General features: G+C 35.3%; 1 protein-coding gene across 3 annotated transcripts in view; it reads right to left on the bottom strand.

Moving 5' to 3' along the window:
- MIPOL1 (mirror-image polydactyly 1) overlaps nt 1–26096 on the bottom strand; it is a 327843-nt gene that overhangs the window by 89314 nt on the left and 212433 nt on the right. For all 3 annotated transcript variants that reach the window (XM_062205244.1, XM_062205245.1, XM_062205247.1), the window contains one exon: nt 23850–23944. In XM_062205244.1, the coding sequence (XP_062061228.1) occupies nt 23850–23944 (95 nt within the window). The remainder of the gene's footprint in view (nt 1–23849; nt 23945–26096) is intronic.

Below are 26096 nucleotides of genomic sequence, written 5' to 3' on the forward strand. Positions count from 1 at the left end.
GAAGGAGGTACCTTTCTCTGAAGGGAGGAGAGAACTTCCACTTTGACTATGGCTTTGTCTAAATAAGATCGGAATTGGTGAACTCAAGAGGCTTCCATAGCCTTGGCAGCTCATGACAAGAGCCTTGGGAGATTACTGACGTCATAAATAAGAGTGTCAATTGTTAAATCAACATCAGGAGTAACTGTGCACCTACTCCCCATGTAGGATCTCTGTCTTTAATGTGTTGTACTATGGGAATTAACGGTAAAACTACTACTCAAACAGTACTCTATACTTTGTGTGTCTGTGTGGGTGCAGTCTGTTGAAATCTTTACTTAGTATATGCTAAGTTGATCTTCTGTATATAAAGATAATTGAAAATAAATCTTGATGAAGAATGGTATGGGAGAAGAGGTGGGAGATGGGATGGTTGTGGGTGGGAGGGAGGTTATGGGGGGAAAAGCTGCTATAAACCAAAAGTTGTACTTTGGAAATTTATATTTATTAAATAAAAGTTGGAAAAAAAAAAAAAAACAAAAACCAAGGACCAGTTTCAAACCAAGAAGCACACATAGGACATTTGGATTCATGCTCCTTGTTTCAGAATTTGTTCTGCCTTCCGTAATGGCTCTTTTCCAGCCCTCCATCAGTCTACACTGACTATGACAGCTTCTACTACAGTGCACAGACTGTTCCCCTTACTTGGATTAGTAGACACTGAAAAGCTATAAAGGACATTAGTGCTCAGTTGGAGTTTTCTCTTTGGTGCAGTAACTGAAGCAATATTGGGAAACAGAGTTTTGGGGAGAAAAATTTCGTTTTTGTTCAGCCAGCCCTCCCCCCAACCCTTTTGCCTTTAATTATAAGGAGAGAGGTATTTGAAAGTGCAAGATTTCCTCAAGGATTGTTCTATAAATCAGCTGTCACAAGTCCTGAACTTTGGTCGCGATCTTGTCTTCTTTGTCAATGGCCAAGTCATTTTACCTCTTTAGTTCACTGACCAACCTTAATAGCTCCCTATCTGCCCATACATTGAAAAGATAGGTACAAATATTTTTTAAGATCTCTGAGCAAAAAGTCACATTACATCTATATTACTAAAAAAACCGAGATCATTGGAATTAACATATTAGGATAAATGAATAAGTCATGTTGATTCTAGTTTCCAGTGGGAGTAAAATGCAAATCAGCAGCATCAACAAATAGTACTGAATTATCCACAGACATATATGGGTATCTGCCTCTTCTTACTCTGTGTTTAACGTATAATTATTCTGGTAGCTTCTACTATACACAAATGCAATGACACAAAGAAATACATGTGAAACTATTAAGTATTTCAGTGCTAGCTGAGTGCATCTGGAAACTGCGATTGGAAAGATACTCAGAGAGACACAGTTAAATGAGGAAAGTAGAATCTGTATAATTAGGCTGTATTTTTTGAAGCTAAAACATTAAGTTTGTGGAGCCTCCTAAAAGTGTGATAAGTGTCCCTCATAAGATTAGAGTCTGAAACCAGGAGACCTATTCATTTTGCAAATAATTATTAAACACCTATGAACAGCCAGACAGTATATTAGGTATGGGAATGAAAAGTCAGTAAGAAAAATACAAATTCCTGTCAAGGTAATTTTTGTGAACAATATAAGGCAAAGATTAATGTTAATTTTTAAATACACTCATCTAGTTGTTTTATCACATTTTTTAAAAGTAAAAAACGTATTTATTAGAAAAGGAGAGACAGAGAGCAAGAGTAAGAGTGGGAGAGATATCTTCCACATGCTGGTTTACTTCCCAAATGCCTGCAACTATTGGTACTGTTAGGTAGAAGCCAGGAGACTAAAACCCAATCCACTTCTCACATGTAGGGGGCAGGAACATAAGTACTTAAACCATTACCTGCTACCTTCCAGGGTGTGTATCAGCAGGAAGTTGGGCTGGAAGCAGAGCTGGGACTCAAACCCAGGGACTCAATTGAAGTGTGTTTGTCTCCAGTGGCAATTTAACCACTGCACCAAATGTCCGCCTCTCTTTTTTTGATGGTCTATAATGTATGTCTACTCTATCACCAATACCAATAACCTGATATCTATGACTTTACAGAGCATGTTTTGAAGTCAGGTATTACAATTCTTCCAATTGTTTCTTTTATAAAATTGTTCTGGCAACTTTAAATCATTTATATTTTCATGTAAATTTTAGCATTAGCTTGTCAAAAATCTACAACAAAGACTGATATACTTTTTATTACAATAATGTGAAGTCTACAGATCAATTTCCAGAGAACTGATACCTTAGCAACACTGCCCCTTCTCATTTATGAACACGGTGTATTCCTCTATTTACTCCATAGCTGCTTTCAGCAATCTTCTGTGTAGTCAGGGTACAGTGTTAAGTTTGGCCTTACATTTTTTTTTTTGTAATTTTGGATGACTTTAAAACTGGTTTTCTTATTTTATTTTCTGATGGTTCACTGCTATTAGTCAAAATAAAATTGATTTTTGTATATATTGACCTGAATTCACTTATTCTCACTGCTTTTTTTAAAGATTTATTTGAAAGGCAGAGTTACAGAGAGGCAGAGGCAGAGGCAGAAAGGGAGAGGGAGAGGGGAAAGGGAAGGGGGAGGCAGAGAGAATCTTCCATATGCTGGTTCATTCTCCAGCTGGCGGCAACAGCCAGAGCTGCCACGTGGGTGCAGGAGCCCAAGGACTTGGGCCGTCTACCACTGCTTTCCCAGGCCATTGCAGAGAGCTGGCTTGGAAGAGGAGCAGCCAGGTCTCAAACCAGCATCCATATGGGATGCCAGCACTGTAGGTGGCAGCTCTAGCCACTGGGCAACAGTGCCAGCTCCTCTCCTTGCTTTTTAAAAGATGCCTTAGGGCTGTCTATGAGTAAGGCAACTTTATTTTTTCCTTTTAAGTTTACAATGATTATGTATTCCTGTGGAATGTTAAAGTGGTCAGACAGGCATCAATAACTTTGTCTTATCCCTATTTTACATAAAATAATTGAAACTTTATCATTAAATACAATAGCTGTTTTGAATCGTTGTATTCTGTTAACATGGTGAATTTTACGGATTTTCAAACATTAAATCAACACCACTTAGTTATAATGCATGATTCTTTCTGTATATTGGTGGACTTGTTTTGCTAATTTTTATTGAGGGTGCTTTGAGTCTATGTTCCTGAGGAACATTAATCTGCAGTTTTCATTCTTGTCAAATCCTGGCCTGGTTTTAAAACTAACATAAAACTGACTGACATTATGGGAAAATACTCCCTTCTCTGTTTTCTGAAAATGTTTGTGTTAGGACTGTTATCATGTCTTCCTTTAATGGTTGCTAAAACTCATCCTGGGGGCCGGTGCCGTGGCTTATTTGGTTAATTCTCCGCCTGTGGCACTGGCATCCCATATGGGTGCCGGGTTTTATTCCCAGTTGCTCCTCTTCCAGTCCAGCTCTCTGCTGTGGCTCGGGAAGGCAGTGGAGGATGGCCCAAGTGCTTGGGCCCCTGCACCCGCATGGGAGACCAGGAGGAAGCACCTGGCTCCTGGCTTCAGATTGGAGGTAGCTCCAGCCGTAGTGGCCATTTGGGGGGTGAACCAGCGGAAGGAAGACCTTTTTCTCTGTCTCTCTCTCTCATTGCCTAACTCTATCCGTCAAAAACAAACAAACAAACAAATAACAACTCATCCTGAAGATATCTGGGCTTGGAGTTACTTTGCAGAAAATTTAAATTATGAATTCAATTTTAAAATTGGCATAGGGATGTTTAGAGTTTCTACTCTTAAGTGAGTTATAGGTTTATTTCTAGAGTTCCAAATGTTAATCTATTGATTTCAGTATCTATTCTTATACTAGTACCACTCTATTCTGATTTACGTAGCTTCTTAATTTAGTTTTGATACGGGGATCTGTGTATTCCCTACTTTGTTCTCCTTTTCCAGAATGTTTTTACCATTCTTGGACCTTTTAGTTCTATATGAATTTTAGGTTTAACTTTGAATTTCTCCAAAAAAGTTTGTAGGGATTCTGATAGGCATTATACTCAATCTATAGATTGATTTGGTAAATTTTACTATGTTAACTATGTAAAGTCTTCTAATCCATAGACATGGAATTTTTCCATCTTAAAGATGTTTAATTTCTTTTAAAAATGTTTTTGGAGCTTTTAAAGTACAAGTTTTGTAATTCTCGCATATTTTTCCAAGGTTTTTTTTCTTGATTTCACTTTTGGATTGTTCAATACAAGTGTATAGAAATGCAACTTGTTTTGACACATTGATTTTCTTTTAATTGTGCAACCTCAGTAATTTTAGTTCATTAGTTCTAATAGTTTTCTTAGTGAATTTCATAGGGTCTTCTATATATATGGCCATGTCATCTGTGAATAATGATAACGTTAATTCTTTTCCAATCTGGGAACATTTCTTTTCATTTTCTTGCAAGGCAAGTAAATTTCTAGCACAATGTTTCCTGCTAATGCACACCCGAGAAGTCAGTAGGTAATGGCTCTAGTACTTGGGTCCCTGCCACCCACCTAGGGTAGATCTAGATAGATTTACCAGCTTCTGACTTTGGCCTGGTACAGTCCTGGCCATTCTTGGCATTTGAGGAGTCAGTCAGAAAATGGATGCCCTTTCTGTCTCTCTCTCTCTCTCTTTTTTTTTTTTGACAGGCAGAGTGGACAGTGAGAGAGAGAGAGAGAGAGAGAGAGAAAGGTCTTTCTTTGCCATTGGTTCACCCTCCAATGGCCGCCTTGGCTGGCGTGCTGTGGCCAGCGCACCACGCTGATCCGAAGTCAGGAGCCAAGTGCTTCTCCTGGTCTCCATGGGGTGCAGGGCCCAAGCACTTGGGCCATCCTCCACTGCACTCCCGGGCCACAGCAGAGAGCTGGCCTGGAAGAGGGGCAACCGGGACTAGAACCTGGTGTGCCGGCGCCGCAGGCGGAGGATTAGTCTATTGAGCTATGGCACCGGCCCCTTTCTGTCTCTTTATTCACAGATCAATTGATTAATCAATCAATATTTAAAAGATAAGTTTATTTTGGTACAAATGTTGATTTTTCGTAATATGCATTTCCATGAATGCTTTGAAGATCCCTCATATATGACATTATATTTATCCATTCATTAGTTGGTAATAATTCAGCTCAGCTGTTTACAACATTTAGGTATTGTAGATAGTGTTATGAATATCACAACACAAGAAATTGTTTAAATAACTTTTCAATTCTTCTGTGTATTCAGGAGTGGAATTGCTCAATTGCATGCTAATTATATGTTTAATTTCATAAGCAGCTATGAAACTATTTCCTACAGTGGTTATTTCATTTTACATTCCCACCAGTAATGTACCAATGTTCTGGTTTTTCTACATGCTCACCAATTTTTTTTTTCTTTTCTTAAATATCACTATAGTTGGCTGTAAGTGTTAACTTTAATGAGAATTGGAGCTTTGTTTTAAGTTTGTTTAGTAGGAGACATGGATTTGTGACTGAGTTTCTACCAGAAGAGTTGTCTTTCAGAATTAGTGGTGGATTGGTTCCATGACCTCTGTGGATATTATAATTTGTGGAAAATCAAGCATTATATATAAAACAATGTAGTGTTTGCATGTAATCTACACACATCCTTCTGTACATTTCAAATTATGTCTGTATTCCTTATAAGGCCTAATATAATGTAAATGCTAAATAAAGTTTCAGAAAAACAAGAAAAAAGTCTGCACATGTTCAGTACATTGAAATTAAAAAAAAGTATTTTCAATTGTTGTTTGCTTGTATCTAAACCTGAGGAAACAGAAGGTCAAATGTACCTCAATTCCTGAAATGAAGGCTGAAGAGAACTCATTGCATTTTTTCTTTAAGGTCTTTCTCAGGGAACAATCTATGTGGTATGAATATGAAGTATGATATGAGAACATATTACAACAAAATTTGCATGACAGTTGTATGAATAATGTTCAAGATATCACTTTTATGGAATTTTAAACTCCAATTTCAGTTCATGGTAAGACAATTTTTATCCACTTCCACTTGTGAGAAACATGAAAGAAGCTAAAAATCAGTGTTGACTACAGATCAAGAACTATGAGAGAAATAATATAAAATTATAGTATTACATATATAGTTTAAGAAATGAGAGTATAATTAGAATGAAAAATACTTTTGAAAATACAAAGCACTATATAGCTACACACAGGAAAAAGTTTAGAATTAAATATCCAAATTTTCATGAAATGAGTAATGGAAGTAAAGGTAATTCTTAAAAATTTTGCATTGGGGCCGGTGCTGTGTTCCTCTCCCTAAATCTTAGAAGTATAAAACAAGATAACTTGAAAAATTTATTCAAGATCGTAAAGATGCAATCAGCAAAATTCTGACTATAAAAAATTAAAGAACAAAGAAACTGGTTTTCGACCAAAAATGGTAACAAAAAAAGATGGAGTAGAAGCTTGCAATTTAAAAAAAGACATGTAAGTCAGTTTCAGAGTGTGGATGCACTTAAGTCATGACTAAAACAAACAAATTAAATATGAATGAGACAATGGAAAGTTTCAACACTGACTGGGTATTTGATGATTATTAAGAAATTACTGTGTGGGTACATACTGATGAGATCTTTACTAATTATATACTGAATCGATCTTCTGTATATAAAGAGAATTGGAAATGAAAAAAAAAACCTGGTGTTAAATTGGAAATGGCATAGAAAATTAATTAATTTTTTTAAAAAAATATTATGTAGGATCTCTGTCTTTAATGTGCTGTACACTGTTATTTAATGCTATAACTAGTATTCCAACAGTATTTTTTTCATTTCGTGTTGCTATATGGGGGCAAGCTGTTGAAGTCTTTGCCTGGTATATACTGGACTGATCTTCTGTATATGAAGAGAATTGAAGATGAATCTTGATGCGAATGGAAGGGGAGAGGGAGCAGGAAAGGGGAGGGTTGCGGGTGGGAGGGAAGTTATGGGAGGGGGGAAGCCATTGTAACCCATAAGCTGTACTTTGGAGATTTATATTCATTAAATAAAAGTTTAATAAATGAAAAAAAATAAATAAAAAATTAAAAATTAAAAAAAGAAATTATTGCTACATTCTTTTTAAATGTGTTAAAGATATTGTGTTCATGTTAAAATCAGAGTCCTCATATTTAGAGATACCTACATTACTTAGCATATGGATATGGGATTTACTTTAAAATAACTGGATAGAAAGTAAGAGTACACATATGACAGAAAGCATAAATGGAAGAGGATTCACATGGGGTTGATGGTTTTGGAGGCAAGTGTTGAGCATATGTGGGGTTTTTGCTGTCCACTTTTGTATAGGAGGGTACTTCAAAAAGTTCCTCCAAAATGAAATTAACCTAAGTTTATTTTGGCATGAAAATTTCTGAAATCCATTCATAGGTTATTCATAGTACACATTTTTCCATAAACTTGTTGAAACTTCTCCATAAGCTTTTAAAATTTTCTTTTTAAGAATTATATAAATATTTTAATATAATTTCCACTTTTTAAAAAGAATAAATTTCAGATTCTCAAAGTTCTGTGGTTAAATCAAAATTAAACGTATGTCAGCATTAAAATTTTTCCAAACTTCTCTCAATTCCAAAAGATAACACAATATGCTTACTACAACCTCTTTGTTTTTTGCCTATACTGTTCTTCTAGGCTAGAAGGTCCTTTTTTTTTCCTCTTCTGAGAACCTATTTGTTCATACCTTAGTCCCAAGTATTCCATAAAATCTTATCTATATTAGTTTACAATAATTTCTCTATCTAGTGACATTTTATGAAGATTTCAATTATTTCACTTAACAGCTTGTAGTATTAAATGCTCTTTTTTAAGAATATATTATTTTCTCTGTACTTAATTCTAACCCATTTGAAGGTAGTAATTATATCACTTCCATTGTTATTCTGTTTCTCATAGGAGTCTTCAGAATTCTTAGTACAGATTGGCTCTTAATAAGTTCATATAGGCCGGTGCTGCGGCTCACTTGGCTAATCCTCCACCTGCGGCGCCAGCACCCCAGGTTCTAGTCCTGGTTGGGGCGTTGGATTCTATCCTGGTTGCTCCTCTTCCAGCCCAGCTCTCTGCCGGAGACCAGGAGGAAGCACCTGGCTCCTGGCTTCAGATCAGTGCAGCGCCGGCCATGGCGGCCACTTGGGGGATGAACCAATGGAAAAGGAAGACCTTTCTCTCTGTCTCTCTCTCTCTCTCTCACTGTCTAACTCTGCCTGTCAAAAAAAAAAAAAAAAAAAAAGTTCATATAGAATTCAAAGTGGCTTTTTGGTTAATGATTACTTTTAAATATGGTTTTGCTATGTTAGTGATTAGGCGAGGACACTGATTAAAAACAATATTAATACTACAACATGCTAATAAAATAAAGTATTATGATCAAGTAGATAAAACTACGATCAGACACAGTATTTGCCTTTTGTGTCCTGATAGAAGATACAGTGCTAGAACTTAAAAGTGCTAGAAAGAAATTCAGAAGTAGTTTAATTATAAATTTAGCAATGAATGCCATTGTCATTTGTATAGTTGAGTTGAAGACAGACAGTAACTGTCAAACTCCAAAGCAGGTCAGATTCTTTTAACCTTCTCACACGTCTTCAACATGGTCTCAGAGTGTGCTTTACGTAATAAACCTATCAAGCACATTCATATCAAGAAAACAACACTGCAGTACCAGTTCTGCTTCAGCAGTAATTCTGAGGGAGGTGGGGGTGGGAGAAGCTGTCACAAAGGTAGAGTAGAAGGCCCAGGTATCAGACAGGTATGATAATACTCACACCTCTGTCACTGGCCGTGGTATGACATGGGGCACGCAAGTTCATCTCTGTGTTTCAGCTTCCCCATCTGTGAAAAGGGAAGCTGCCTTACAGAATGGGGAAGGGATTATATAGAAACATAATGTATATAACAAATCCAATAGAGAAGACACAGGGAATCAGAAACATTGTTTAAAATTATATCATTATTTTCTGAGGTAAATTTCTAGAACAAAAGACACTGGAGAAAATAGTGTAGTCTGTGGCAAAAGTGATGAAAATCATAAATTTCTAACTCTACATAGACTTACAAACTTCAAATGTTTCTGTGTGAATAATCAACTCCTGAAAATAAACTTAACCCAAAAGGGTTAACTCTTAGTTCAAGCACATATTTTTATAATATTTAAAAATGTTTTAAATGCCTTACAAGAAAAAAAAACCTTAACTGCAGTGAAAACTTATTCTTAATAAAAAGCAAATGATTTCATATTGCTAGTACTTACTGCTTAAAATACTAAAAAGTTATAGAATAGAATCTCAAAAAAAAGCTTATAAACTCAAAACTTGGATTATGATAACAATGGTTTACCTTTATCAAATACCTGAGTACTGAGGTTATATATAAAGTATAGTATCTGCATTATTTCATTTGATTATTCTCCACAATGATATGAGGCAGGCAGGTATAATTACAATTCCTATTTTACAGATCAGGAAATTGAGTCTTTGAGAGGTTAATTACCTGTTAAAGGTCACTCAGCCAGAAAGTCAGAATTTGCACCATCTGTCTTACTTAGTAGTGTTAGCTCTGAATTAAACCATTCTATCAAACAAACATAATGAATAAAACCCCCAAAATTTACAAATAAAAAGATGAACAAGACCTAACTAGTGCAGATTTAGAAATATGTGAAGTTTTCTTCATTATGAATTAGAATTTAAATTATCTGTGTTCAACTTTCTTAAATAAATACTCAGTTGTCTTCTTGTTTCATATAATTGACGGTATAGAAAATTTTCATTTTTTATGATTCAGCTTGATAGGACATCTGAATTTTCCATGGATTTAAAATAAATTAAAATCTGCATCAGATTAATAATGTCTAATAAAACTAAACCAAAAAATCCCTAGGTTTCTGAATATCCTGATTATTACCCATAATTATTGAATAGTGCTTATTTCTGATTCAATCAGAACCAGGATGTGTTAGAAAACATTTGTGGAGATAACTGGAAGTGCATAAGAATACTGATAGTCATAAAGCTCTTATAAGCCTAAAGGGAATAAGATAAATAGTACGATAACATTTAATACTTAACAACAGAATATTAAGTTATATTTTCATAAATTCAGAAGTTTCTTAATATGTTAGGTTTGGACAAGTCAACAGAACACTGTATTTATATATTGAGCTGCATTTATAAAACAACATTTTGTTTGGAATTATTGGAAAAGCATTCAATCAATTCTATTTTGACTTTGGCAAACTTTTGTAACATCAATTTAAACTTTAAAGAACAATTATTTCACGATTTAAAGAATAAAAACTCCAGCTACTTCATATATAATTGAATCTGGAATATTTACACATTTAAATGCCTAACTGCAGGTAAATATTTATCCTTTTGGGAGAGGGCCAGGTGGAAGAGCCCCATGGCAAAATACAATGTGAAATCCCGGATATCTGACTGTACTGCCAGTACCGCCCAGTCTTAAAAATATTACTAGATCATCCTCCTCCTCCTCAGTCAATATTTACGAAGCTCTTTATGACAGCAGTGGCATTAGAAAGTTTATGGAAATCAAGGCAGATGAAAGATCTCGGTTTATTATATCTTGTACTGTATGTTACCATTGCTATTTACTGTTTTTGTAATTAATGAGTATTCCTGAGCAAATGCCTTCAACTATTAGCTATTATTTCCATTTGCCAAATACATTTAACTAGTTCAGATTTAATAAAAACTTTAATGAATTTAACAATATGTATATCCTGTAGAGAAAGGAAGGATAAAACATTTGTGATTCAAATATGCTAAGTAAACCTAATTCTACAGGATGACGTTTCTTGAAATATGAGGGACTTGTCGCCTTTCATAATCATTTCTGGTCATAGCTAATGTTCAGAAGAATGAAATTTTAAAAAAGGTGCCCCCTTTTCCACCAACCTGTTATTGGTCCCCACTTTGATTAACTGACAGAACAATGTTGAGGTTAATATTTCTTTAAAGTTGATAATATTTTCCTTAACATTCTATTATATTTTTTTTTTCTTTTTGACAGGCAGAGTGGACAGTGAGAGAGAGAGAGAGAGAGAGAAAGGTCTTTGCCGTTGGCCCAAGCACTTGGGCCATCCTCCACTGCACTTCCGGGCCACAGCAGAGAGCTGGCCTGGAAGAGGGGCAACCGGGACAGAATCTGGCGCCCTGACCGGGACTAGAACCCGGTGTGCTGGCACCGCAGGCGGAGGATTAGCCTATTGAGCTGCGGCGCCGGCCACATTCTATTATATTTTAAAAGTGCTCAAAATCCTGCAATGTAAGGGACTTCAAAATCAGGTAAAACTATTTGGAAAACCTAAAACATAAATAAGATTATTCTTAACAATGTAAGCAAACAAATATACTTTGGATTTTAGTTCCTTTATTTTAGTTCCTTTTTTGCAAAGCACAACACTAATAAAATCTATTGTTCATAAATATCTATTTCTAGGCACCAAATTTATTTTGTGCAGGTCATTAAAGATCAGGGTCTTTTTAAAACTAACAAAAATTATTTTTATAATTTTTATGTAAAAGTAAAAATACACAAAAAAGGAGTACAAACACACAAAAATTGAAACTTTATGAGAGTTTAAATGAAAGTTGAATTTTCCCTTTTTCTTACTCACCTCATACTGTAAGAAATCTGACTGCTAGGCTCCATCTCACTTCCCAACAACCTGCTGTTAAACTTAAAGAACTTAAATTTAAACTTAAATTTCTGATTCATTATAATATTTGGGTATATTCATGTGTCTATTCTCTGATTCAAACAACCTTCACTGAACATCAAAGGTGTGGCAGACCTTGATTCTGGCTTAAGATGTAGTGGTAAAAGAAAATTCTTGTCCTTAAAAACTTACCTTCTAAAGGGTAATCTGCAACTATGGTATAGTACAGGGTCATGTAGGCAGTGAGTAAGAGGCTGTTTTAAGTACTGTGGTCAGGGACATTTATGTAGGTAGTTGAAGAGAGTGAAGGAGTGGACACATGATATTCTACAGGCAAGAACACTGCAGGCAGAGGCCCAGAGATGGGAGCATGCTTAGAATCCATGAAATAAGGGAGCCGATATGAGTCAAGTGTAGAAGCATGCAAACGACTGAGCTAAGAGAGGTAGCCAAATACTAGAGTAAATGTGTACAAATACCACTTTTATAAAATAAAAAGGATCACAGTATATGTTTGCATTCACAAAATGCCTATAGGGTTCAGGTAGATTATTTTAAATGAATAAAGTAGGCAGAATGGGAAATGCATTGACATAGAGTGTGCATATCCCTTTTAGAGATGCAATCCTTGCTCCAGTCAATTGATGAAAGACATATGTGTGGTAGTTAATTTTATGGGTCAACTTGGCAGGGCTATGGTACCTAGATATTTGGTCAAACAGCAGTCTAGGTGTTGCTACAAAGGTGGTTTTTAGAAGAGGTTAACATTTATATCACTAGACTTTGAGTAAAGCAGATGGCTTCCATAACACAAGTAGGCCTTGTGCAACCACCTAGACTTTAAAAGACTGAAGTCCCCTGAAGAAGAAATTCTGGGATTCATTTCTGTAACATCATTTACAAGTCTTCACAACTGATTGAGTCTATTCCTTAAAATAAATATCTTCTCCTGTATATACCAGTTTGTTGGTTCTATTTCTTTAGAGACCACTGACCAGTAAAAGTGCCATGCCATAATCCTGATGGTCACATGTTGTCAGATCTCCCACTTTTTATTTTGGTAACTAATTTATACACACACACACACACATATCTAAAGATTTATTTATTTATTTATTTGAAAAGCACAATAAGAGAGAGAGAGAGATTTTCTATATACTGGCTCACTCCCCAAATGGCAACTACAACCTCTTGGTCTGGGCCTGGCAAAAGCCAGGAGCCAGGAACTCCATCCTGGTCTGCCACATGGGTAGCAGGGGCCTAAGCACTTGGGCTATTTTCCACTGTCTTCTTTGGAGCATTAGCAGGAAGCTGGAACAGAAGCACAGTAGCTATGACTCAAACTGGCACTCAGATATGGGATGCCTGTGTTGTAAGCAGAGACTTGAACAGCTATGCCACAATGTCCCCTCACAACCCTTTAAATTAATATGTATTTTTAACAATACATAAACCAAACAACAAGGAGCAGAAAGATAGAGATGGAGTAATACAGGAAGAACAAGTGACATAAGGGAAAGCACTGAATTGGAAATTTGCTGGGTTTGTCTATGAAATAGACACAGTCAGTTCAATGTTAACCAATACTTGTTATATGCCTACTATGTGTGAGGCAGTATACCAGCAATATAGAAGTAAACAGATGATTGGTGAAATATTAAACCAGAAACAGAGATGGTAGCAGTATCAAAGAAGTTCACAGATATTTAGGTTAAAGATTTTGGAATTTATTCTACAGGTAATGTTTTATTGTTAACTGTTGTTGGCATCTGAGTGAGAGAGGTTGAAAATAATGTTTCAGAAATCTCAGAAGTAAGAAGCATAGACAAGTAGATAAAGTAACAAGAAACAGCCATAAAATTATTCAGGTGTGGCCTAAAGTAGGAGAAAACAAAAGTGACAGTGACTGCATGGGAAAATCCAGTAGCATTTGGTTACAAATTAAGTTGGGTGGGTATTGTGGTGCAGCAGGTTAAGCTACTGCTTGGTATGCCCGTATCCCATATCAGTGTGCCAGTTTGGGCCCTGGTTCCTCCACTTACTAGTGCATCCTGAGAAGCAGCAGATGATGGCTTAAGTGCAAGAGTCCTCGCCATTCACATGGGAGACCCAGGCTTTTGGCTTCGGTTTTGCCGTGATTTAGAGTGAATTAGTGGATGGATCAATTTCAATCAATCTTTCTCTCTGTCACTCTGCCCGTTGTCTTTTTTTTTTTTTTTTAAGACTTATTTATTTATTTAAGAGGCAGAGTGACAGAGAGAAAGAGAGACAAAGAGAGATGTCTTCCATGTGCTGGTTCACTCTCCAAATGGCTGCAACAGCTGAAGCTGGGCTGACCCAAAGCCAGGAGCTAGGAGCTTCTTCTTCCAGGTCTCCCATGCAGCTGCAGGGGCCCAAGCACTTGAGCCATCTTCCACTGCTTTCCCAGGCCATAAGCAGAGAGCTGGATTGGAAGAGGAGCAGCTGGGACATGAACTGGAGCCCATTTGGTATGCCTGTGCCTCAGGTGGAAGCTTAGCCTACTATGCCACAGTGCGGGCCTCCTACTCTGCCTTTTAAGAAAATGAAAACAAATCAATAGTTCAAAGTTAAGCATTATTGAAAAAGAAGACAAATCAAAGACTACTACTGGAGCCAGAGTTGTGGCACAGAGGGTTAACGCCCTGGCCTGAAGCACCAGCATACCTTATGGGTGCGGGTTCTAGACCCAGCTGCTCCACTTCCAAACCAGCTCTCTACTATAGCCTGGGAAAGCAGTAGAAGATGGCCCAAGTCCTTGGGCCCCTGTACCCATGTGGGAGACCCAGAAGAAGCTCCTGCTCCTGGCTTCAGATCGGCACAGCTCCGGCCAACGCGGTCAATTGGGGAGTGAGCCATTGGATGGAAGACTCTCTTTCTCTCTGTCTCTGTCTCTGTCTCTGTCTCTCTCTGCCTCTCCTCCCTCTGTGTAACTCTGACTTGCAAATAAATAAATAAATCTTTAAAAAAATACTACTGTAGGAATTATCAGGCACTGTGGAAGCTTGATAATGTTGAGTATGACTGCCATGACCAGGTGCAATATTTCATTTATTTTTTCTAACAAAATGTAAATTTTTTTCCTGAGCTAATAGCTATAATATTTCTAAATGTCAAATCTCCAACCTAATGACACACCCATTCTAATACTAATTCTGGATCCTTTGCTAGGCACAACCATTAAATGACAAAATATTTTGTTAAACGCTCTTAAAAGAGGGGAGGTAGGATCATTTGATAGAATAATAAATAGCACTTGAGAGCTATACATGTTGAGATTAAGAATTATTACTATAAAGTGCTGTATTGCATAAAGCACATAAAATAGTGAAAATCAGTAATATAAAAACTGTCCTATTGGATGCAAAGTTATAGAAGACCAAAATTATTTATGAAGCAATATCCTCTTTACCAATTTAATTGTCTCAATGCCTCCAAAAAGCAAAAATATTTTCAGGAATCTTACAGATAACACTATTAATACATTTCCTTTGCATAGTACTTCACCATTTTTTAAAAATTCAAGAATAGTATCTCATTGATTTTCTTCATAAGCAGGTCTCATATAATCTCTGCATTCAGATGAAGTAACTGACATTCAGAAAGTAAATTATTAAATGCCATATCCAAAGGTTGAGAGGAAGAATCTGTAACAAAGATATTCTAAATCGCTGAACATATAGAAAATATAAACAAAGGTTTTCTTTTTTTGTTAGTCTTTAGACTTTGTTTTTATTCCTTTCGTTTTGCAGAGCAACCAATAAATATATAGGGTGACTTGCATAGCAAGAGGGAAGGCAGTTGTACATTAAAAATGCCTTGGAACTTAACAGCATAAGAAATCAGGTTCTTGAACTTATTTATTTATTTTTTTTAATAAGGTCTTCCTTTCGCTAGTTCACTCCCCAAATGGCCACTACGGCTGGCACTGCGTTGATCTGAAGCCAGGAGCCAGGTGCCTCCTCCTGGTCTCCCAAGCGGATGCAGGGCCCAAGCACTTGGGCCATCCTCCACTGCCTTCCTGGGCCACAGCAGAGAGCTGGACTGGAAGAGGAGCAACCGGGATCAGAACCCGGCGCCAATATGGGATGCCGGTGCTGAAGGCAGAGGATTAACCAAGTGAGCCATGGCACCGGCCTATGGTTCTTGAACTTAAACAAAAAAATTAATCTTTCTCATTTGGAGGGGTAACAGATTTTATAAAATGTTAATATTAGAAGAATTGTCTAGGGCCAAAATTAAAGAAAGTTTGAGACTTCTCTGATTTTAAAAATAGATTAATGCCAGAGAAGGAATTATAATTCTTGGGTTCTTCTTATCACTGTTTTTTTTTTTTTTTCCCAGCATGGAATCATAATACTGTTCTTCAAATAATTAATTACCATAGAAAACAGAGATGCAATAGAATTTTTATTCCAACTGCCACAATTGATTAGAACATAGAACTAATGATGTCAAGATAAAGTGTTCAACTTCATTCTCGATAAGAGATTTGCATTGAGAAAAATACTGCTGCATGACCAGGGTTTGCATGCAATAATCACTGGTGAGTGTCCTATCAATTCATAGTTCAGATTTATAGAGAATAAGGTTCAATTAAAAACTATCAACACCACTTACAAAAGATCAGATATTAGTGACAGTCAGCAACAGTTCTGATTGCTAAGGATACCGGACTCTATACACACACACACACACAAACAGATATACATACCCATACTGAACAAAATGTATATAAAAAGAATTGCTATGATCTGAATGTGTCCCAAAAGGTTCATTTGTCGTAAACTTACTCCTCAGTACATGGGATGTGAAACCTAACAAGAGGTGAGTAAGTCATGAAGCAGGTACTCTCATAAATGGATTAATGTCATTATAGCAAGAATGAGTTAGTTATTATAACTTAATATAGTAAAGTCAGGCACCTCTTCTCTACCCGCTCTGTTTCTTCCTCTCTTGTCTTTCTACCTTTTGCCATGGCTAATACAGTACACAGGCCCAGAAACCAGTGCCATGCCACTGGATTTCCAAGCCTGCAAACTGTGAGGCAAATAAATTTCTAGTCATTATAAAAACATAAAATTATAACATAAAATAGACAAAAATTTAGAATTTCACTCTTTTTATGTTTCATATATCCTTTACTTTTACAGTCATCATGTCTTTGAAATGTATATACTTATAATGTGTATACTTAGTAAGTTAAATTCACTTTTAGCTTACTTTTTAATATATGAAACATATCTTTTATTTAATTATTTTAAAATACCAGTACAATTATAGGAGACATGTTATCTTAAAATACAGTACATTATCTAAAATGTGAAATTTATCATGTTCTAACTGGTATTACAAATTCATATTCACATCTAAAATAATAGTAATCTTAAATATATGACCTGCTGCTATTATGATAAGTAAGTAAATTAAACTCTATTCTAGCACTAAAGAAGAGGATCTAATTCTTGTCTAAATATTTTAATTTACATTTTCTTTAGGCAAAAGGAAATATAAGGAAGCAGTATAAAATCAGCAAACATTGAAACTTAGGCATTCCCTAGATTATAAAATACTTTGTTATTATTATGCCTCCTGAACTTAGGAATGCAGCACTACAGGTTTACAATAGCAGGAAAAAATCATTACTAAATACAAATCTAATCCCTATAAGTTTAAGTTTCTTCCTTGAAGAAATCATTTAGACTTGAGACTAATAAAGCATCACAAATAGATTTAGCACAGTAATAAGGAAGTTCTAATACTTTACTAAGAATACTTTTGTAATAAATGAAATTTATTTTCAAACTTCATATCGTTAATCCTATATAGTTATTGCTTATGTTTTAACCTGAAGGGGCTTATCAGTTATAGTTTTGATTTTGAGTGTCTTTACCCACTCACCTTCCTGGCCCTCAGCCATTACTCTGCCAACAGACATGAAAGACTAACATTTCATTTTCTGAGAAAAGACTCAAAAGTCTTCTAGAACTCAAAAAACAAACAAAAAAACAAAAAAACAAAACAAAAAAACAAGCAGAATAGAAAAACTTAGAAAATTTCCCATATTCTGTATTTCCTTACAATGAAATGAATGCTTTTAGAAAATAGTAGTTCTTATTCTAATCTAGAGAAGAAAATAATTTTGGGAAAAAAAATAAGGTCAAGTCACTAATTGGTAAAATTAAAGGATGCAAGTTATCAGCATATTTTACTCTAGTTTTAAAACTACTAACTAGCTGTTGGGAAGCTAAGAGCCAGACTTGGGGCTCACTCCTTTAGTTCTCCATGGTAAACATGCAAGTTGTATCATGATTTGTTCTTGGCTCCAGCTAACACTCCTTCTCCTATATTTATTAATTACCGGCAAATAAGTTTTTAAATATTTCTTAATTATTGGCAAATAACTTTTTAATATGATAATTTATATATGAATGCATATTATATATGTAAAGATAAAACTGATTTGAAAAACAAAGTATTTTTTTTAACCCTTGGTAAACAAATCCATTATTTATGAGATTGAGCTATCTATCTGAAAATTAAGAATTAGTTCTTGGTACCCTCACATAAAAAAGAAAATTTTTCTTTTCCTCTATAATGTGGAAACCATGATGAAAAATTTTAATCTCTCTATGAACTAGCTGCATTTTTTTATTAAAAACTTTTATTTAATGAATATAAATTTCCAAAGTACAGCTTATGAATTACATTGGCTTACCCCTCCCATAACTTCCCTCCCACCCGCAACCCTCCCCTTTCCCGCTCCCTCTTCCCTTCCATTCACATCAAGATTCATTTTCAATTCTCTTTATATACAGAAGATCAGTTCAGTATATATTAAGTAAAGATTTCAACAGTTTGCCCCCACATAGCAACACAAAGTGAAAAAATACTGTTGGAATACTAGTTATAGCATTAAATAACAGTGTATAGCACATTAAAGACAGAGATCCTACATGATATTTTTTAAAAATTAATTTTCTATGCCATTTCCAATTTAACACCAGGTTTTTTTTTCATTTCCAATTATCTTTATATACAGAAGATCGATTCTGCATATACTTAGTAAAGATTTCATCAGTTTGGACCCACACAGAAACACAAAGTGTAAAAATACTGTTTCAGTACTATGGTAAAAAACAGCATCAAATTTAACATCTTAGTCAATTTAAATTTACAACGCAGTGGCAGTAAGTACATTCACAATGCTGTGCAATTATCACCATTAATCCTTTCCTGAGCTTGTCATCCAAACAGAAACTCCATCCCCATCATACAACTCGCCATGCTTCCTTTCTCCTAGCACCTGGTAACTGTATTTTCCCCTTCACCTAATTCCTAGTAACTTCTATTCTATTTCTAATTCATATCTCTATGAATTTGCCTATTTTAGTATGCCAGAGTGGAATCATACAACATTTGTCATTTTCCTGTGGCTTATTTCATTTAACATAATGTGTATAAGGTTGATCAATATTGCAGCAAACATTAGCATTTCTTTCTTTTTGGAGCTGAGTAATATTCATTGTATGTTTATACCACACTGTGTTTATTCACTCATCTGCTGATAGACACCTGAGTTGTGCCTGCCTTTTGGCTACTAAAAATACTACTACTATGGAAAATGGTGTACAACTATCTGAGCCCTTGCTTTCAATTATTCTCAGTATTTAACAAGAAGTAAAAAAATATCATACATATTTGACTTCTGAGGCACCACCAGGTTGTTTTGTACAATAACTACATCATTTTACATTCCCATCAGCAATGCATGAAAGTTCTCTGTGCCTTTTTGTTTTGATAGAAACATAGATATCCCCAGAGGATGAAACTTCCCTTACATTTCTTGAGTTTATAACACACATTCTTCTATGCATTATATATCATATAGATTTCTTCTTTTGGTATACTCTTCATTTCAATATGTATCTTTTATCTCTTTTTAGGTCATTTTCTACTATGGCATTACAGTGAGCACACCTTTTTAGGGACAATATCCGAATGGATATTCAATACTTTAGTTTCATAATCTTTGATTTCTTCATCTCTATTGACCCTTATCTCTTCTCATTTCAACCATCCAGATCTGAGTAAATGCCTGAAATATTTTCACTGCTCAGAACTGAATGCTTCAATTCTGAGATCTTAAATAGTAATGTTCCACTGTTTGATTACAAACTCCTATCATTTCAGGTCTTAAATTTTCTACATGCTCTCCTCAAGTTCTTTAGTTTCTTGGTTCTTCCTTTTCCTATCATCTTGTATATCTTTTCAACTGATTTTTTTTTTACATAGTTAGCTCATAATATCATTCATCATTTCAATGATCTTTTTTGCTAGCATCCAGCATTTTGCTCTGTAAACTTGTAATATGGAATAATTTAAATCTTTGAGTTCTGTGCTGTTTTACAAACAGTTGAATGTGTTAAATTACATAACTGTATTATAACTAGGAGCTCACAAGAATTTATGGCATCCATTCCCAACCGAGTCCTCAGGATTCATGACTTTGATTTTTTCCTTGCTGTTAGTTCTGTGTACCATTTCCTTCTGCAGTTATTTTAAACAATGCAATGCCTTTCAAGCCTTCAATGCCCTCTCACGGTCAGAAGCCTACAGTGACCTCTACTTTACAGAAAAGTAGGAATCTAATTGTGGCTTCAAATTTATTTGTGCCCACAATTATTTTTATCTGCTTCATTGTCATCTATGATGGCAATTCCTCCGTCCTCCTGTTCAAGGTGAACTCTCGTGCAGACACTCTACATTCCATCTCTTTCTATCTCTCCTGGAATCCTGCTCCCTAGCAATTCCTTCTACTGGTTTCTTCTAGATAGCCTTAAACATGGGCAAACGTGTCATTTTCATAAACCAAAATTTTTAATCCACTTTCTCAACTATCATTACGATCTTTCTTACTTAAATTTCCTCAATAAGCTACTCAATTTTCCAAATTGCTGTTTTTTTTAACCCCTTAATCATTGTTTAATTCACAGAAAACTGGTTTCTCCACTTAATACTCTATTGAAAGTACACTAATAGAAGCCACTACTGACTACCTAATTATAAACACAAAGGATAATTTTAGTACTTATATTACTTACCCATTTGGTAACACTTGAATTCTTTTTTTCTTTTTCTTTTAGGAAATTTCCAATCTTGCCTTTGGTGACATTGCACTTTTTTTTTTTTTTAAAGAAAAGTTTATTTATTTACTTACTTGAGAGAGAGAGAGCGAGCGAGAGAGAGAGATCCATCTCTTGGTTCACTCCCCAGATGGCTGCAAAAGTCAGGTCAGAGTCAGGCAACTAATCTTGGTCCCCCACAAACATGGCAGGGGCCCAGATACACTACCTGCTGTCTTCCAAGGCACATTTGTAGGCAGTTGGATTGGAAGTTGTGCAGCTAGGACTAGTTATGGAATGCCAGCACAAGTGGCAGCTTAACCTGCTGCACCACAACACCAGCCCTGCCATCATACTTTTTTATTTTACTCATACCATGCTGAATTTCTTTTTTAAAAAATAATTCATCTTCACATTGGCTGTACACTAAAAATATGCCAAATACTGTGCTAAGAGGTATATTATTTAATAGAATCCTATGAATTAGGAACAATTATTCTTATTTTTTAAAAAGAAATGGCTTGGTGAGGTTCACTTATGCAAAGTTATACAGTACAAGGCTGTCTACTCTCCCATTAACTTTACTATACCACCTGCAAATTGTTTTTCAAGCAGCAATGAGAAGAGTACTCATGAATCATAACTCTGAGGCATTACTTGCTAAAACTTTCTACTTAGAAGAGATTGTGGAGGTACCAGATTCATGTAGATTAATGAAAAGTTTTAAAAATATTAAACCTTTATAATATTCAACAATAATTCAATAATCTTCTGCAGTTTTTTAAAGAGAATGAACCTTAATATCTAGCATCAAGATTTTTCAGGAAGAAATGTCAGTTCATGCAAGATTATAATATACCTCTTGGAATTCTTGGTTACGGTCAATTTATCAGTAAAGCAGCTGCTTGCCTATCACAACAGTAGCAGAAGGTTCCATAAGGACCATCCTTATCCATGAGGTGAATCTACTACTACTTACACTGCAACATTTTTGACCAGGTACAAATCACATGCCATTCATCAAAACAGTCTTTATAAGTCTTGATAAAATATTTAATATGTGCCTCTTTTACCATTCTACCAAGAAGAGATCCTAATTTAATATAAATAATTGAAAGGTGTATGTTAAATATCAGCTCTCAAACTTGGCTGCATATAGAAATTTCTTGGACCCCTGACACCCATGTAGGAGACTTGGATGGATTTTCAGGCTCCTGGCTTGAGTCTGGCCTAGCCCAGTCCTGGCAGTTGCAGTCATTTGGACAGTGAACCAGCAGATGGAAGATCTCTCTCTCTCTCTCTCTCTGTCTCTCTCTCTCTTCCTCCCTTCTTCCCAACATCTCTCTGTAACTCTACTTGTCAAATAAATAAATACATTTAAAAATACTATGTAATTGTTAGAATTAGTTTGAAATTACACTTGTCATATATCTGCTGCTAGACCTGATTAAACATTTATAACTATGCAGATTAAATTAATATGACTTTAATAATTTTATTTCAGTAAATTTATTTCCATTTAATTTTATTTTTAATACATTTGACATTATTCTCAGAAAAGGTTAGTGAGTTCTTACATTTCAGACTTCAGACATTTTTCCAGATTTAGTAGCCAAATAATATACAGGGCATTGTATGTTAGTAATGCTTTCAAACCTATTTTTTGTAAATCATGATCAACTGTGACAATACATATTTTATATATAACCCAATATATAACCCAATAATCTTATCTGTTCCACATATACACAACAGAAATCTGAAACAAAAGTATCACAAAACAGTTTTTACCCTTACTGAAGAAGATGTACTTTGATATTTTCTACTCAATTTTTTTTCATTAAAAATGCCCATTTTGACCTACGGAATTCTTTTCACAACTATTCCTGGAACAAAAAGTGTTTTAAAAAATCCTTTAGAAAATCTCATAATATAAAAATCTTATAATAGGCCAAAGGTTGTTATTCTGCTACTCATTTGCTTTTTTTTTTTTTTTTTTAAGAATTATTTTACTTATTTGAAAGACAGAGTTACAGAGAAAGGTAGAGCCAGAGAGAGAAAGAGAGACAGGTCTTCCATTCCGCTGGTTTGCTCCCAAAATGACCGCAATGGCCAGAGCTGAGTTGATCTGAAGCCAGGAGTCATGAGCTTCTTCTGGATCTCCCATGCGGGTTCAGGGGTCCAAAGACTTGGGCCATCTTCTACTGCTTTCCCAGGCCACAGCAGAAAGCTGGATGGGAAGAGGAGCAGCTGGGACTCAAACCGACGCCCACATGGGATGCTGGCGCTACAGGCTGGGGCTTTAACCCACTGTGCCACAGCACCGGCCCCTACTCATTTGCTATTTTAAAAACATATGTCTTCATTTTTAGAGGTGGCATTCAGATGGGCAAACAGTGCAAGAATTAATGAGGCAGGGCCAGTGCTGTGGTGTAGTGGTAAAGCTGCCATCCCATATGAGTGCTGGTTCAAGTCCCGGTTGCTTCACTTCTGATCCAGCTCTCTCTTCTATAGTCTGGGAAAGCAGTAGAAGATGGCCCAAGTCCTTGAGCCTCTGCATCCTCATGGGAGACCCAGAAGAAGCTCCTGGCTTCAGATCGGCACAGCTCCGGTCATTGGGCCATGTTGGGGAGTGAAGCAACAGATGGAGACCTCTTTCTTTCTGCTTTGGCCTCTCTGTAACTCTGTGTTTCAAATAAATAAATAAATAAATAATTTTTTTTTTTTAAAAAGAACTAATGAGGTTACAGCTAGACAACTGGTAATGAGTTACATACATTTTACAATTATGATGGGAATGTATATTTAAACTTCAACAAATGTGGGAAAGAAGAAAGGTATAATAATGAAAAATTTAGGCCTGAATTATTTTAATATTATAAAAATGTTTTAAATGAATAATATTCAATTTCATGACTCATATTGTAAACTCAAGTAGAAACATTTCTCAAACTAACAATATTTACTTAACTCCAGTCCAAAAATATTTTTACCTGTAGTAAACTCGAAGTGTCTGGATTTCTTCTTCTAGTTTTTGGTACTGCTGCACTGCAGTTTCTCTGGCTTGTTGCATAGATAACAACTTTGTCTGCAATTAATCAATATTTTAAGAAATTTGATATTAGTTTTGATATATTAAAATACAGTACTACAGTTTGAAGAGGAGTCTTAAATTTGGGGTAGATAAAATCTATCAGTATTTTCAGTAGTGTCTCAGAATTTCACACAAAATAGTCTAAAAATATTAATAATGAAAATACAAAAGACATGAACATATTAAATTTTACTGACTTTGCTCAATACTAAACTTCAGCCTTATTTATCTGTATCATCAGATGTATGCCCTTCTGCAATGTTTAACTTTATACACAGAATTCAGAATGTGGAACACAGGTTCAGAGCAATATCTAGAGTAGCGATAAGCACAATGGGTGTTTCACATACAAATTTAATGTGGCTCCACTGCCTGATCACACCAGATTTCCTTTTAACTTTATTAATAGTAAAACTCAGAAAATTCTAAATATGTTGTCAAGCCATCTTGGATATTTAACATGGAAAGAAATACACAAGACTACAACCTGATTCTTACTGATATAATTTAACCTTTTCATTCCTTTTCTACACAGAGGAAATAATTCCTTAAAAGGAGAATGGCAGTAATTTTGCATATGTGAGATATTTTATTTAAGGGATATTATTACTCCTCACTCACTATAATATTTGAGTAGTATGGTCAGTATTTTTGATAGAATTCCAAGTAGTAATTTTAAAAGAATTCACCATGTTCTCACCATCTTTCCCAATGGATTTTAAGCATCAACAAAAAGAGTTTTCAACATAACTTTTAAGATATGGCACACGTAAGTCAGTTTCCAGTATTATTTATTCAAAGTTTAATTGCATGAAAAGATCATCTTTCACTTTAAAGGGTGCTGGGAATATAACACTGAGTAAACTCTTGTCACAAATGTCACAAACAAAAACAATACCAATAATGAAAAGGTAACTGAAAGTTTGGAGGCAGAGGTTCAGAATTTTGTTGAGTGCATGTGATGATTTCACTGGAATGATATTCTTGCAGGAAAATTCAGTCATAAGATAAATTATGAAAACCTGACTCTAGGAAGATTAATGCAATAAAATAAACATTAAGCAATATCACTTTCTATATTAATAATGGTAAATTATGAAAACATACAATAATGAGATCTTTGCATATAAACTTAGGCACTAAGGTATTAACTTGCTCTCTATCCAGGCTAGCAAATTCTCAGTTACTGTATAATTAAACTGAAGATGCTTGAAAGCTTGCTTTAACAAGTTCTATTTCATAATTATAGATAAAACATTCTCAAAAAATTAAGAAAATGCATTTAAAATAAAGATAAGTAGTTGGATCTTGACATCTCTAATTAACAGTCTTGCCAGTTTTCAGCATAACATAAAAATATGGGTGAAGTGGCAGCTTGGAAGGCACAGGTATACACTCTAACTAACGGACAGTCAAAAAGAATAAAAAAAAAAAAAACGATATATCACATTGAACTTAGAAAACTTCAGAAGCTGTTACACGTTTTTAAGGAATATCAAATATTGTCAGGTAATAAAGAATTTGCTAAATAAATATGTACCAAAGCTAAATACTTCAGATGATTATTTTGTAGTTTCATTTTTCTTAAACCTAGAACCTCTTCAAAAGAACAAAAACAAAAAACAAACACAAAAGTAAAGTTCTTGGGGCCAACATTGTGGCGGAGTGGATTAAGGCACTGTTTGTGATGTTGGCATCCTATATCAGAGTGCCAGCTCAAGTCTCGCCTGCTCTGCTTCCAATCCCTGCTAATGAGCCTGGGAAAGCAGTGGATGACAGCCCAAGTGCTTGGGCCCCTGCCACCCATGTACAAGACCTGGATGCATTTCCTGGCTCCTGGCTTTGGCCTGGCCTGGCTCTGGCTTTTGCAGTCATTTAGGGAGCGGACTAGGGATGGAAACTCTCTGTCTGTCTTTACCCCTCTTTCTCTGCCACTCTGCCTTTCAAACAAATCAATAAAAAAATCTAAAAAAAAAGGGGGGGGGGTTACAAGAAACAAAGAAGAACATTTCACATTAAAAAAGGTTTTATGACAGCAAACATTCTTGCAGGAAAATACCAAAATGAGTATTTTGCTAGAAATGTCCATGACAGTGGGATCCTGAAGACTTTCCTAGATTCCCATGCTTCAGATAATACTGAATAT

This window comes from Lepus europaeus, chromosome 11, assembly GCF_033115175.1.
Source record: "Lepus europaeus isolate LE1 chromosome 11, mLepTim1.pri, whole genome shotgun sequence".
Lineage (NCBI taxonomy): Eukaryota > Metazoa > Chordata > Mammalia > Lagomorpha > Leporidae > Lepus > Lepus europaeus.